The 14,829-nt window shown below is 35.6% G+C and overlaps 3 protein-coding genes across 4 annotated transcripts; all 3 read right to left on the reverse strand.

The window, feature by feature from the left end:
* Positions 1-899: 899 nt before the first annotated feature.
* On the reverse strand, positions 900-2,066 carry LOC116111008 (probable LRR receptor-like serine/threonine-protein kinase At3g47570). Its single transcript, XM_031397214.1, has one exon. It carries the CDS (start codon positions 2,064-2,066, stop codon positions 900-902), a length of 1,167 nt encoding a protein of 388 aa, XP_031253074.1.
* LOC116110997 (putative receptor-like protein kinase At3g47110) lies at positions 1,838-3,217 on the reverse strand. Its single transcript, XM_031397204.1, has one exon. It carries the CDS (start codon positions 3,193-3,195, stop codon positions 2,113-2,115), a length of 1,083 nt encoding a protein of 360 aa, XP_031253064.1. The 5' UTR covers positions 3,196-3,217; the 3' UTR covers positions 1,838-2,112.
* Positions 3,218-7,862: 4,645 nt separating this feature from the next.
* LOC116111034 (putative receptor-like protein kinase At3g47110) lies at positions 7,863-14,242 on the reverse strand. Of its 2 annotated transcripts, XM_031397243.1 has the most exons (3): positions 12,149-14,242; positions 9,564-10,149; positions 7,863-8,440 (listed from the first exon to the last, which is right to left on the reverse strand). In XM_031397243.1, exons 1-3 carry the CDS (start codon positions 14,225-14,227, stop codon positions 8,019-8,021), a joined length of 3,087 nt encoding a protein of 1,028 aa, XP_031253103.1. In that variant the 5' UTR covers positions 14,228-14,242; the 3' UTR covers positions 7,863-8,018. The 2 variants fall into 2 exon arrangements, with proteins under 2 accessions (XP_031253103.1, XP_031253104.1); XM_031397244.1 differs by lacking the exon at positions 12,149-14,242 and having other exon boundaries at positions 7,864-8,440; positions 9,564-12,127.
* Between the last annotated feature and the right edge of the window lie 587 nt (positions 14,243-14,829).

Genomic DNA, 14,829 nt, shown 5'->3' on the forward strand with positions numbered 1-14,829 from the left:
GTACCAAATGATACATGAAGGAATGATCCACTAGGCTACACCACACGGATTGACACAACAAAATGCGTCGAGTGCGAATCTTGTGGCCAACCAAGTCAATCAGGATGACCTAGTGGTATCCGCCTCTCCCATTGGCCAAGAGATTGGCCGACGTAGAGGCAGTGATGAGGCGCATACCAGGAATGCCAATCCCTACCAAAAAGAGCAAGCCTTACTGCTATGCCGATTCGCCTTTCGTGGATGCGATCACGCTAGCCGACATGCCTCACAAATTCACTATCCTTGGCATGAAGCCCTATGATGGCACAACCGACCCAGATGATCACATAGCCTCATACAAGCAACAAATGTTCACCGTCTCGATACCCCGAACGCTGAGGGAAGTCTGTATGTATAAGAGTTTTGGTTCAAGCCTTTCTGTTCCGGCTCTTCAGTGGTACACTAACCTCCCGAACAATTCCATTAACTCATTCGCACAGCTCACGGACACCTTCGTGGAGCAATTCACCAGCAGCAAGAAACTTGAGAAGCTATCGATCGACCTGTACAAAGTATACCAGAAAAAGGGGGAGCCACTGAGAGAGTACATCAATAGATTCAACAAAGAAAAAAATCTCCATCCCCTCTTGTAACCCCTAGACAGCCGTAGACACCTTCAAGAAGGGTCTCCTACCGGATGGTAAATTATACAAAGAATTGACGAAGCTCGGTTGCACCACGATGGAAGACACCTTGGCCAAAGCGGTGATTCAAATAAGGTGGGAGGAAGATGAGATGAATCGGGTGAGTTATGCAAGGTATGACCCAAGGCGGAATGATAGGAGGCCAAAGCTCAGATTGATTGAACCCCGTCACCGACCCCTTCCACGTAATCTGAACAAAATCAGAAAACTATATAATCAACACTTGAGCAAACAGTTATGATGATGTCGTATGCTTTTCAAAGCATTGCATTCATCAATGAAACTCTTTAAGGCTCCTTGATGTTGAACTTTTAACACCGTGACTGCAACAATTTTTCCATCACCGGAAAGAGTACCTTTGTAGACAGAACCACAACTACCCACACCGAACAAATTTTCATTAGAAAAGTTATCAGTTGATTTTAAAATATAAGAGTAAGAAAAACGTAACTGACTTTTGATCGAAGATGTAGTGGAACTTGTCCGTGAAGATTTCTTTTTGTAATATAAAACAAAAGAAATCACCACCAGAGTCGCTACTGTAACACCAATAATTATTGAGATTACTATTCTTATATTAATATGCTTTTCAGAAACTTTTGTTGAGCATACAGGCAAAAGTAGTTCTGGAGCACCGCCACAAAGCTTTTCATTTCCAATAAGTGAAATCTCGGCACTTGCATTTGCGAATATCCCTTTCTTGGGTACTTTACCTTCAATTTTATTATATGAAAGATTGAGATACTTGAGAGATGAAAGTTGGCCAAAAAATTCGGGAATTTGGCCAGATAAATTGTTCCAAGAAAGATCCAATTCCTCTAAACCTCTTAAACTTTTCAAAGATTCAGGAATAGTTCCTCCAAACATGTTACTTCCCAAGTACAGACGTTCCAAACTGGTACAACTATCAAGGCTACTACGAATTTCACCTGATAATTTGTTCTTGGATACATCCAACTCTCCAAGATTTTTCAAGTTACTCACTTCAAGTGGTAATGAACCAGTCAAAAAATTGTTAGACAAGTCCAAATAAATTGAAATGGAAGAAAGACTGATAACTTCTTTTGGTATGGTGCCATTTAGACTATTATTAGATAAATCCAATACTTGCAATTTTTTACACTTTTCAAGACTTGGAGGTATGCTCCCCTCGAATTCATTTATTCCCAAACAAAGCTGAAATAATTTAGTCAAGTTGCCAAGTGAGGATGGGATTAATCCAGAAAAATTATTGATACATAAAAACAATACCTCTAGATTCCGTAGTCTCCCAATAGCTTCAGCTGGAACACTACCACTTAAGTAGTTTCCCATAAAGGATAAGACAGCTAGGTTAACCAGGTTTCCAATCCCAGCAGGGATGTTTCCATGAATCAGATTCATTCCAATATCTAACTTTTGCAATTGAGTTGAAAGGTTGCCTATCGAATTAGGCAACTCTCCCCCAAAAAACATTACCATAGAGACCCAACTCTACAAGCCTCGTACAATTAGACAAAAATTTTAGAAATTTCAAGTCACCAATTTCCCCCTTTCCAAGTCTATTATTCGCAAAATTAAGTGTAATGAGACCTTGCAAGCTTCCAAACCTTTCTGGAACATTCCCAGTGAGGCTATTATTATAAAAATCAACTACTGAAAGATTAGAAGCATTTGGCAATGATACAGGAATACTTCCTGTAAAATAGTTCAAATCGCAATAAAATTGTTTAAGATTGGGGAGATTGAGTCCAACATCTGACGGCAACTGCCCGTGCAGCTGGTTTTCAGCCACAGAGAAATAGTACATAGAAGAGAGATTAAAAATTGAAGTAGGGATGGTACCAGACAAATAATTCCCACCAAGTTGAAAAAATCCCAAGCTTGATAGTAGGCCTAATTCCTTGGGTATGCTTCCCTGTAAATTATTGGATAAAAGTGACAGATGGACAAGGGAAGAAAAATTACCTATCCAAGATGGAATTTTTCCTGTAAGATTGTTAATTGCAAGATTTAGTTGTACCAGTTTCGGCAATGAACTAAGCTGGTCCGGAATCTGCCCAATAAACTTGTTGCGGAAAAGGTGAAATACTCGAAGTTCTGTAAAACGAGATAAATTCGTTGGAATACTCCCGCCAAAGTAATTGCAAGACAGGTTGAGATGCTGCAGGTGCTGTAAGCGGCCTATTTCTGGAGGAACTTCACCATGGAAGCTATTGTTTCCCAGGTCAATGACAGTAAGAGACGTAAGGTTTCCTATGGAAGGTGGGATAGAGCCAACCAAGCTTTGCGAGTCCAAGTTCAAGATTGAGACTCTTCCATTAGTTGGACTGCATGTAACACCAGTCCAATTGCAGAAATGCATAGAAGAATTCCAGGATCTCATTATTTGAAGGGGATCTTGAGTTATTCCTTGCTTGAAATCAAGTAAAGCGAGTTCATCAGCTTCAAAACCTGATGAGGCAGAGGTGATCATGATTATCCATAAAAGATGAAACAAAATCCACTTGGAATCAAAACAGTATTGCTTCATGGTTTTTTGGAATTAATGCAGAAAGAGGGATTGCTAGTTTCAGTTGAAAGAAATTAATAGTGCAAATAAGATTAGTAAATAAAACTGGCGACTTGAGAATTATTAGTTTATTAATTTATTCACATGCGGAATTTGGAGACATGGATTAATTTCCAAGTCTACCACTTACTTCTTGGTGTGACTGTGGGAGCACTTATAATAAGTAAATTATTTTGGAGTAGACTTGATTAAAAGATATTTATTTTGGAGTAGAATATTCAAAAGGATTTGAGTGCAATGAGGTAGTGGAACTGTTTTTCATAAATTACATATTTTGTTAAACCCAATTGATGCAAATTATTCTAATTATTTAAAAATATTTTAGTCAATGTCTTGCAGTGACAAAATTCTTATTAATTTGTAATTAAATTGTTATTTTTCAAAATTTTAAAATGCCTTATTTCTGGGAAAAGAAAATTCCCATTTATGCTTCCTTTGTTTTCTTAAACAAATTAAATATAACTTTACCATTCTTTTTGAGTAACATTCCTTATCATGCCCCCTCAAATTGGAGAGGGAATGTCACTACAAGAAATATACTATGATTATATGACAGTTGTATACGGTATTAAAATCATGTCAATAAAACCTATTTTATGATGTCTTATACATCGGTAGTATTATCTCAACGTAAAAGAGTATATGTATAAGACTAAAAACACACTCGTTGTAAAAGCATGAGACCATATACTACAAATTAACCCAGTCATATAATATTAGAAGTGTAAAATTGTAAGATACACAAACAAATAGGGAGTTAAATGATATTTCCAGGGTAAATATTGTATGTTTTAGAAACTATGTAGGGCTACAAGTTATTCAAGTAGCTCAACTTGAAACGATGCCGTTTTTATGGTTTTTTTTTCAGGAAATTAACTAAGTAATCTAATTTCAATTCTAATTGCCCATCACCAGCGAACTTACTTTCCCTCTTGCCGGCAAGCTTGCTTTCCTTCTTTCCGGCGAGCTTCTCTTGTTGTCGTCATTGAGCTCCATTTCCAGGTTAGTGATTGTGTATTATATTTATCAAGCAAATGCTTAGTTCTTATATTCAATATATATTATTATTGTCATTTATTGTAAAGTGAGTTGATATTCCACCACTCTTTGCTACAGATCGGATCCACGCTAGACATATTTCCATTTCTTTTATCTTTACCCACTCTTTTCAACTGCATCATCCCCACATGAATTTTTTTAAGGAGTAAACGACATGTTGCCACCCAAGGATTGGCAAAATAACAAGTTCCTACCTCTAATTTCATAAATTTTAGATTCCCACCTTGAGTTAACACGGTCTGCTTTCTTTTAACCGTTTAAATAGCCATTTATTATATTTTAATATTTTCATTTCCGAAATACATCTCTGACCGACGCCACCACACCCTCTTGTTCTGGCTTTGTGGTCGGAATGTGGGGTGCTGCTGGTTGAGGTCTTTCGTCGAGCAGTTGGTGGGCAAAGATGTGGATGGCTTGTGGAAAGTGCATGGGAGATGGGAGGTGGCAGGAAATCACACTACAGTACACATACAAAAATCCAATCTACAAAAACAAACTCCAAAAACAGTTACCAAATTCACCAAACTTCAATCTCCAAGCAAACCCAAATTCAAAACACAACTCCAAATAAACTCAACTCCAACTGGTGAGCGGGGCGACGTCTGTCGGTGGAGGTGGTAAGGTGCAGGGGAGGTCTGAGAGCAGTCGGTGATGGTAGTGGGTAGGGGCTGGGTAGTTTGATTCAAGATGAATTAGAAAATAAATAAATAAAATTATCTTTTACTTTATTTATATTCAAACAGAACAACAGTATTTTCGATGAAATAGTAATTGAGAAGTTGTTAACAAAACGGAAAATCAACGACCACAATTCAGCTTCAGTTTCGAAACCCAAACCGAAGTATACTTAACTGTTTGAAACTCCATCTAGAAATAGAAAGTGAAGATGATGACATATAGAGAAAGTGGATTTGTTATGTTGACTGAGAACATCTGCTTTGCCGGCCAAAACCGTCTCTATAATAAATAATAAATTTCCAACTCCATTTCTATTTGTCTATGTTAATTGCAAGAGGAATTATGTTTACGCGTTCAACAGTCCGTTATTCAAGATTCAAGAACACAAACAAATCCCTCCTCTTATGAGTCTCTTGCTGATTAAGCCTTCCTTTCTCAATCATTTTTAACTTTCCATTATAATTTAATCTTTGTTTTCTTGTTTTTGTAGTCATTTTTAGTATATGATTTCTTAATTGTCCTTTGAAGATTGGTGTTGAGTTGATTCTTGTTTATGGAGATTCAAAAGGGTAGAGTTTTAGCAAGTTTAGGATTGGATTTAGTTGGTTAGGTTTGTCTGTGAAGGAGAAAGTGTTGATTTTTCCTGGGTTTATTCTAACTTCTTTGTTTGGAACCATGGGTGATTTCTGTTCTAAGCCTACCGTGAGAGTCCAAGAGAGAGGCTTCATCAAAAAGGGGCCATTGAATAAGCGTGTGAGTTCATCCAAAAGGGAGGAGATTGTTGGATCAACAGGTAGACTTGAGAAGAATATGTGAGGGCAGTTTGGTAATAACACTTTCTGTATGTGTGTTAGAATCCAAAGTCATTAAGGTTGTTACTTTAAGGGTGTAAATCTAAAATTTATGAAACCAAGGGTCGAAACTTGCTATTTCACTAAACCTTGGATTGGGAACATGTTGTTTACTCTTTTTTAAGAGTGCATGGAATGTTAAGTGATTTTTAGTATTGTTTTAAAACCTGGCCCGGTCCAACCAATTCAAGTAGGACCTAGGGCTTTCACTGGACTAGATTACACGTTTCACTATTCATCGAAACCCTAAAAATTGGGTTGATGATCGACAAACAATTGAAGGCTAGGTTGTTGGAGCTTTTGAAGAGAAAATGTCAATGAATGCAATGGTGGCGATGACATTGATTTTTGATGAGTGAATCGAACGAACATCGAAAAAAACAGGCAACGACAACAGCAGGCTTTTGTCGGCGATTAGTGAGGCTAACGGGGGTGGGGTGAGGTGAGGTGAGGTGGGTATTGGTTGAAAGGCAAAGGGGAGTATTTTTGGGGTGATGGGGAGAGTTGTCGACGTTATGTCGGTGGGATTTGGCTTAGAATGTCGACGTTATCGTCAGTGAGATCTGGCCAAATCTTGGGTAGATTTTCTAGGGAATGTACTCAAGGGATGATTGTGGTTGCATTTGGGGTGTCGTTGTCGCCAACTAGTCGGTTGTCAATTTGTATTTGGGGTGTGTTTGCTAAATTTCAAACATGTAGGGACTTAACAAATTTTAGGGGTGTATTTGCTGGATTTTAAAATTTGTCACCGCTGGTCAAACCGGTTAAACAGGTCAACTGGGGACCCGACAACTGTGCCAGGTTTCATCCCAGGTTGGATTTTAAAACACTGATTTTTAGCCCCTATCTTCGTTTAAGTGAAGATATAATTATAATAAAAGATTTTATTCTTCTTTTTCTTCCATACTTTTACTTAGAAGCTTTATATTTGTAGCTATTTAAAATTTAAAATAAATTTAAATAAATCAGAATTAGCAATTTCACAATTAAATTAAACCTTAAAATAATTATCACAATTTCACATTTAAATTGAAATTTATAGGAATTATCCAACTTAGTTAATGTTTCTTACTACCGTTAGGATTAAACATAGCATTGCCACATTATGTTTCTCCAATTTCTATACTTGCAAGGATAATTAGAATGGCCCATTTCAAGTTTAGTTGCTATCATTTCCCACCGAAGACAAAATATTCATTTCTTCCATAATTTCCATATACTAAAACCATCAACCTAGAGTGGCCAAAAAAAAAAAGTGTTACTTTGGTTGGGTAGTCTAAGAACAAAAATTAATGAAGGATGAGACCATATCAATTAATATCATTATCATACAACTATGGATTAGTTTGTTTATGGAATCACAACCTTAAAGCTCTTTAATCAAGTATGCACTTTTGAATCCCGACTTGATAGAAGAAAAACCCGAATTTCAAACCCAATATAAACAATATCATTCCCATCCAATATCACCCTCTCAAAGAATCAAATTTTCATGTGATAGCTCATGGTATCACAAATTCCCATTGAAGAAATTTCATGCTCCATTGTTAATTCTGGTTTATCAAATATAAGTCTTAAAGTAAATATATGGAAGAAGAAGAAGAAGAAGAATGAAACATTTTATTGTAATTACATTCTCACTTAAATTTGACGATTGGGCTAAATATATGAAAAAAATTGAGGACTAATTCACTGCCAAAAGGGATACTATTCCTCCATCGACGGGCCAAAAGGTTATAAGGTTATGCATGTGGGAAACCACAGTAACTGATCAACATGGTGATTGGTCTTACCTTTATCAAGGCCCTCCTCTTATCCCATATACACACACATACACGAACCTCCTAACATCATCTAAGAAGAACTAGTGAATTAACAGGATCGTGAAAGTAAAAGGAGTGATATTGCAGTTTTTTCAAAGTAGTATAACGGTTTAATAAAAAGTAAAGTTTTCCAAAATCTTTTACCTAATTCAACTTTAATATTGGTCTATTCAAATCGCAAAGGATAAAATGTTATCACACTTGATATCTATGAGAGAACTCAATGTTAACACTAAGAGCTAAACACGGAGAACAAAAAAATAAATAAATAAATAAACCAACTATTTAATCACAATAGATACTATTAGTGCCAACATGTCATAAGATATTTAAACGTACATGGAGTTCGGAATTAAGAGTGGTTGATATCAGTTTACCTCCTCGTTTGCTTATTTCTATCCTTAAACTTGATAAATGAGTCTCTAATAGATTTTATATTGTTAACCACATCGTTCATTGCCATCCGCTCTCTTGGAGATGTTGTGGAGCACATCAGTCCAATTCTCATCACGGGAACCAAGAATTCTTCCATTTTCTTTTTATTACTCGTCTGAGATTCAAAGTTTCTGATCATTGCCTCTTCTATTTCATCATCTTCATTTTCTTCTTCAAAGAGTAGTGATGGGTCAACAATATCCATGAAATGATTTGGAAAAGCCATAGAAACAAACTTATGAATGTTCAAGTCATCTTTAAACATGTCATCTATTGGTCTTTTACCTATAAACATCTCCAACAATAGTATACCGTAATTGTATATGTCTCCGAGCCTGGAAACATAGCCATCCATATGCTCTACAATTTGTAAGATTGGTAAATAAGATATCAACAATGGAAGTGCAAGCAACCTCGGACTTGAATTAATGGTCGAAACATATAATACTCTTGAAGTATATAAAACTAATACAAACTTCAAACGCGCAAAATAATAATAATAATAAATTACACTGTTTACTATATAATAACAATATATGATAATCAAAAAAACACACCCAAAAAAAAAAAAAAAAAAAACATACATATTTTATGTTCAAGAGATTGAAACTTTTTTTTTTCTTTTTTGCTATGAAAAATAGAATTATATCACTTTAGAAGCTTCACAAATTAGCGAGAAATTACATATAAGAACAAAAAAGATAAAATAAAATAAAATTAGTATGTATTTATTAGGAAAATTCTAAAGATAAAAGCGGAAAAAAATGGTATTGTAATTAGCAAGCTTTAGCGTTTTCCAGTATATGAGTAAAGAATAAAGTATAAAATAACTAAATTAAAATAGGATTTGAGAGGAAAGCTGAAGGTAGTAATTACTTCAACTTCTAAACCATTGAATTGCAATAGATTGATGACTATAATAAGTGTAATAAATTTAAGAAAGAAAACAAGGAAAACATTGATGAAGTAGAAATGCGAAAAAGATAAAAGAAAAACTAAATAAGGTGAATAATGACAAAAATGTGATAATTTTATGATAATAATTTGAATGAGAAATCCTATATTTAAATTAAGTAAAGGATAAAAGATTGCAAAGAATTTCTTAAATTCAGTATTCTTGAAATTTATTGGTTTATAAGATAAAAAACAAAAATATTTTTTAAAGTTAATTTATTTTATTTTATTAATGTTAAAAAAAAAATTTACACATAAACTTTTGAAATTTTGACTTCTACGCATAAAAAATATTTTAAAGTCAAGGAGAATCCCTCTTGGTTCTCTTGAACCCTTGTTAGCTCAAGGCATACATGATGTGTACTAACATTGCTTTAGTAAATATATAGTTTTAAGATAGAGTATATACTTTAATTAGGGTATTACCATTCAAATGATACTTTATTTTGAACTCTAAACGTACACTTTTGGCATTCAACGAGCTTTTTTCTATCAATAAACTAATAATAATTTTGAAAGGAATTTATACCTGGAGGGATGTAGCCAATAGAACCTCTTAGACCGCCTGACATTATTTGACTTTGCAAGACATTATCTGAAGATTCATAAAGGAACCTCGCCAATCCAAAGTCACCAACATGGGCTGCCATATCTTCATCAAGTAGCACATTGCTTGGCTTTAGGTCACAATGCACAATTGGTATCTCACAATGGTGATGGAGATAATCAAAAGCAGAAGCAACATCAATTGCTATATTCAATCTTTGCATAAGGGTCAATTTCTTGATTCCAACAAGTTGCTCATCCAGATTCGGATATAGCCACTTGTCCAAACTTCCCTTAGGCATGAACTCAAAAATCAAACATTTAAAGTCATTTCCTTCATAATCAACACTTGAGCAAACAGTAATGACTTTCAAGATGTTACGATGTCGTATACTCTTTAAAGCATTGCATTCGTCAATGAAACTCTTCAAGGCCCCTTGTTGTTGAAATTTTAACACCTTAATTGCAACAACTTTTCCGTCACCAGAAAGAATTCCTTTATAGACAGAACCAAAACTACCCACACCAATCAAATTTTCATCAGAAAAGTTATCAGTTGATTTTAATATGTCAAAGAAAGACAAGCGCAACTGATTTTCATTCAAAGATGTTGTGCAATTTTTCTGTGAAGATTTTCTTTTGTAATATAAAACAAAAGAACTCGCCAAAAGTGTTGCAATTATGATACCACTAATTATTGAGATTACTACTTTCTTACTAATATGCCTTTTAAAACCTTCTTTAGAGCATACAGGTAAAAGTAGTTGTGGGGCACCACCACAAAGGTCATCATTTCCAACAAGTGAAATGTTGGCACTTTGATTTGCAAATATTGGCACTTCACCGTGAAGTTTATTGTATGAAAGATTGAGATACTTGAGAAATATAAGTTTGCCAAGAAATGTAGGAATTTGACCGGACAAGTTGTTGTGAGAAAGATCTATTTCCTCTAAACCTTTCAAATTTTCCAAAGAAGGAATAGTCCCTTCAAACATATTACTTCCCAAGTACAAGCGCTCCAAACTAGTACAACTTCCAAGACTTCTAGGAATTTCACCAGATAGATTGTTATTGGATATATCCAATTCTGCAAGACTTTTCAAATTATCAACTTCAAGTGGTAGTGGACCAGTCAAAAAATTATAAGAGAAGCCGAAGTAAATGGTAAGGGAAGAAAGACTCATAAGGTGTTTGGGTACCGTCCCATTTAAACGATTACTAGATAAAATAAGTAACTGCAATTTTTGGCAGTTTCCAAGAGTGGGAGGTATGCTTCCCTGAAACTTATTCTCCGCCAAAGAAAGCGCAATTAATTTGGTTAAATTACCAAGGGAGGATGGGATCGATCCAGAAAAATTGTTTTGATTCAAATACAATGTTTCTAGATTATTGAGCCTCCCAATAACATCAGGAACAGTACCACTTAAATGGTTATTTTCCAATCCTAGAAGTTGTAAGTTAACAAGGTTTCCAATTCCAACTGGAATTTCTCCATGAATCAGATTAGATCCTAAAGTCAGAAACTGCAACTGAGTTGAAAGGTTGCCTATGGATTTAGGCAATTCTCCCCCAAAACGATTTTCAACAAGACCCAACAATGTAAGATTAGTACAATTAGCCAAGAAGGTCACAAAATTCAGATCACCAATTTCTCCATTTCCAAGTCTATTAAATTCAAAGCTAAGTTTAACTAGACTTTTCAATCTTCCAAAGCTTCCAGGAATGGAGCCAGTGAAACCATTTACACCCAATTCGATCTGCTGAAGGTTAGAAGCATTTGGCAATGATGCAGGAATATTTCCTGTAAAATTGTTAACCCCACCAAGAAATACCTCAAGATTTCGGAGAGTGAGGCCAACATATGAGGGCAGCTCCCCTTGCAGCTGGTTTGAAGCAACAGAGAAAAAGTATATAGAAGAGAGATTATAAATTGAAGAAGGAACGAAACCTGACAAATAATTTGCCCCAACATGGAAAAAGGTCAAGTCTGATAGTAGGCCTAGTTCCTCAGGTATGCTCCCCTGTAAATTATTCCGCCCCAGTGACAGAACGGAAAGAGATGAAAGATTCCCTATCGAAGCTGGAATTCTTCCCGTAAGATTGTTGCGTCCAAGACTCAGTATTTCCAGTTTCAACAATGAACTAATTTCGTCTGGAATCTGCCCATTAAATTCGTTGTAACTTGCTTTAAACTTTCTTAGATTTGTACAACCAGATATATTCGTTGGAATGCGCCCGCCAAATTGATTGCCATCCAAGGTGAGATTCTGCAGGCGCTGTAAACGGCCTATTTCTGGAGGAATTTTACCATGGAAGCTATTGTTTCCCAGGTTGATAGCATTGAGAAATGTGAGGTTTCCTATGGAAGGTGGGATGGAGCCAACCAAGTTTTGCGAGTCCAAATTCAAGATCGTGACTCTTCCATTAGTTGGACTGCATGTAAGACCAGTCCAATTGCAGAAATGCACAGAATCATTCCAGGATCTCATTATTTGAAGGGGATCTTGAGTTATGTGTTTCTTGAAATCATGTAAAGCGAGTTCATCAGATTCAAAACCNTTTTAATATGTCAAAGAAAGACAAGCGCAACTGATTTTCATTCAAAGATGTTGTGCAATTTTTCTGTGAAGATTTTCTTTTGTAATATAAAACAAAAGAACTCGTCAAAAGTGTTGCAATTATGATACCACTAATTATTGAGATTACTACTTTCTTACTAATATGCCTTTTAGAATCTTCTTTAGAGCATACAGGTAAAAGTAGTTCTGCGGCACCACCACAAAGGTCATCATTTCCAACAAGTGAAATGTTGGCACTTTGATTTGCAAATATTGGCACTTCACCGTGAAGTTTATTGTATGAAAGATTGAGATACTTGAGAAATACAAGTTTGCCAAGAAATGTAGGAATTTGACCGGACAAGTTGTTGTGAGAAAGATCTATTTCCTCTAAACCTTTCAAATTTTCCAAAGAAGGAATAGTCCCTTCAAACATATTACTTCCCAAGTACAAGCGCTCCAAACTAGTACAACTTCCAAGACTTCTAGGAATTTCACCAGATAGATTGTTATTGGATATATCCAATTCTGCAAGACTTTTCAAATTATCAACTTCAAGTGGTAGTGGACCAGTCAAAAAATTATAAGAGAAGCCGAAGTAAATGGTAAGGGAAGAAAGACTCATAAGGTGTTTGGGTACCGTCCCATTTAAACGATTACTAGATAAAATAAGTAACTGCAATTTTTGGCAGTTTCCAAGAGTGGGAGGTATGCTTCCCTGAAACTTATTCTCCGCCAAAGAAAGCGCAATTAATTTGGTTAAATTACCAAGGGAGGATGGGATCGATCCAGAAAAATTGTTTTGATTCAAATACAATGTTTCTAGATTATTGAGCCTCCCAATAACATCAGGAACAGTACCACTTAAATGGTTATTTTCCAATCCTAGAAGTTGTAAGTTAACAAGGTTTCCAATTCCAACTGGAATTTCTCCATGAATCAGATTAGATCCTAAAGTCAGAAACTGCAACTGAGTTGAAAGGTTGCCTATGGATTTAGGCAATTCTCCCCCAAAACGATTTTCAACAAGACCCAACAATGTAAGATTAGTACAATTAGCCAAGAAGGTCACAAAATTCAGATCACCAATTTCTCCATTTCCAAGTCTATTAAATTCAAAGCTAAGTTTAACTAGACTTTTCAATCTTCCAAAGCTTCCAGGAATGGAGCCAGTGAAACCATTTACACCCAATTCGATCTGCTGAAGGTTAGAAGCATTTGGCAATGATGCAGGAATATTTCCTGTAAAATTGTTAACCCCACCAAGAAATACCTCAAGATTTCGGAGAGTGAGGCCAACATATGAGGGCAGCTCCCCTTGCAGCTGGTTTGAAGCAACAGAGAAAAAGTATATAGAAGAGAGATTATAAATTGAAGAAGGAACGAAACCTGACAAATAATTTGCCCCAACATGGAAAAAGGTCAAGTCTGATAGTAGGCCTAGTTCCTCAGGTATGCTCCCCTGTAAATTATTCCGCCCCAGTGACAGAAAGGAAAGAGATGAAAGATTCCCTATCGAAGCTGGAATTCTTCCCGTAAGATTGTTGCGTCCAAGACTCAGTATTTCCAGTTTCAACAATGAACTAATTTCGTCTGGAATCTGCCCATTAAATTCGTTGTAACTTGCTTTAAACTTTCTTAGATTTGTACAACCAGATATATTCGTTGGAATGCGCCCGCCAAATTGATTGCCATCCAAGGTGAGATTCTGCAGGCGCTGTAAACGGCCTATTTCTGGAGGAATTTTACCATGGAAGCTATTGTTTCCCAGGTTGATAGCAGTGAGAAATGTGAGGTTTCCTATGGAAGGTGGGATGGAGCCAACCAAGTTTTGCGAGTCCAAATTCAAGATCGTGACTCTTCCATTAGTTGGACTGCATGTAAGACCAGTCCAATTGCAGAAATGCACAGAATCATTCCAGGATCTCATTATTTGAAGGGGATCTTGAGTTATGTGTTTCTTGAAATCATGTAAAGCGAGTTCATCAGATTCAAAACCGGATGAGGCTGAGGTGATTATTCCTAAAAGATTGAGCAGAAGAAGGAAATGTAACAGAAAGAATTTGGAATCGAAATAGTTCTGGTTCATGTTTTTTTTTTTTTTTTTTTTGGGTGATTAATGCAGAAAGAGTGATTGCTTCTTTCAAAAACAGATAATATTGAAAGTAGACCAGCAGCAGAGTCCAGAGTCCAGACTGTACATATAAATAATATCATAGGGAGAGTTATTTGTTTTGTCGCATGTGGATTCAGAATTTATTTATTGATCATTATGTTTTGTTGATTTCCCACGGTCCCATACTTATTGACAACTATAAAGCATGGTGGTTAGTATCCCACGATAAGTGATACGTATTCAATATAAATCGCTAACGATACATATTAAAAAGTATATTTTTAATCTTTCGATACATTAATATGTATCCTATGATACGTATCCGTTTGTATCCTTAAAAATATCGATACGACTGTATTAATTTAGACCTAAGGTCAAAAAAAATTCAGATCGAATCTGTGTCACCCAACCCGGTTCACTAAAACCTATCCAAATTTACCCATTTTGCATAAAAAAAGTAAAAAGAAAGATATATTACCCATTTTGCATGATAATAATAACACAAGTGAAGTTATAAGTATTGATATTGATATTAATCTTGGAAATAATATGAATTGTTGAGAGAAAATGATATA

This window comes from Pistacia vera, unplaced genomic scaffold (genome assembly GCF_008641045.1).
Source record: "Pistacia vera cultivar Batoury unplaced genomic scaffold, PisVer_v2 Contig623, whole genome shotgun sequence".
Lineage (NCBI taxonomy): Eukaryota > Viridiplantae > Streptophyta > Magnoliopsida > Sapindales > Anacardiaceae > Pistacia > Pistacia vera.

What these genes read in the sequence shown, in the direction of transcription:
- LOC116110997 (XM_031397204.1), bottom strand. Translation starts at nt 3,195, where the DNA reads ATGAAGCAATACTGTTTTGATTCCAAGTGGATTTTGTTTCATCTTTTA.
- LOC116111008 (XM_031397214.1), bottom strand. Translation starts at nt 2,066, where the DNA reads ATGAATCTGATTCATGGAAACATCCCTGCTGGGATTGGAAACCTGGTT.
- LOC116111034 (XM_031397243.1), bottom strand. Translation starts at nt 14,227, where the DNA reads ATGAACCAGAACTATTTCGATTCCAAATTCTTTCTGTTACATTTCCTT. An exon ending in TATTGGCTACATCCCTCCAG is followed by an intron (nt 8,441 to 9,563) that starts GTATAAATTCCT and finishes TACAAATTGTAG; the next exon opens with AGCATATGGATGGCTATGTT.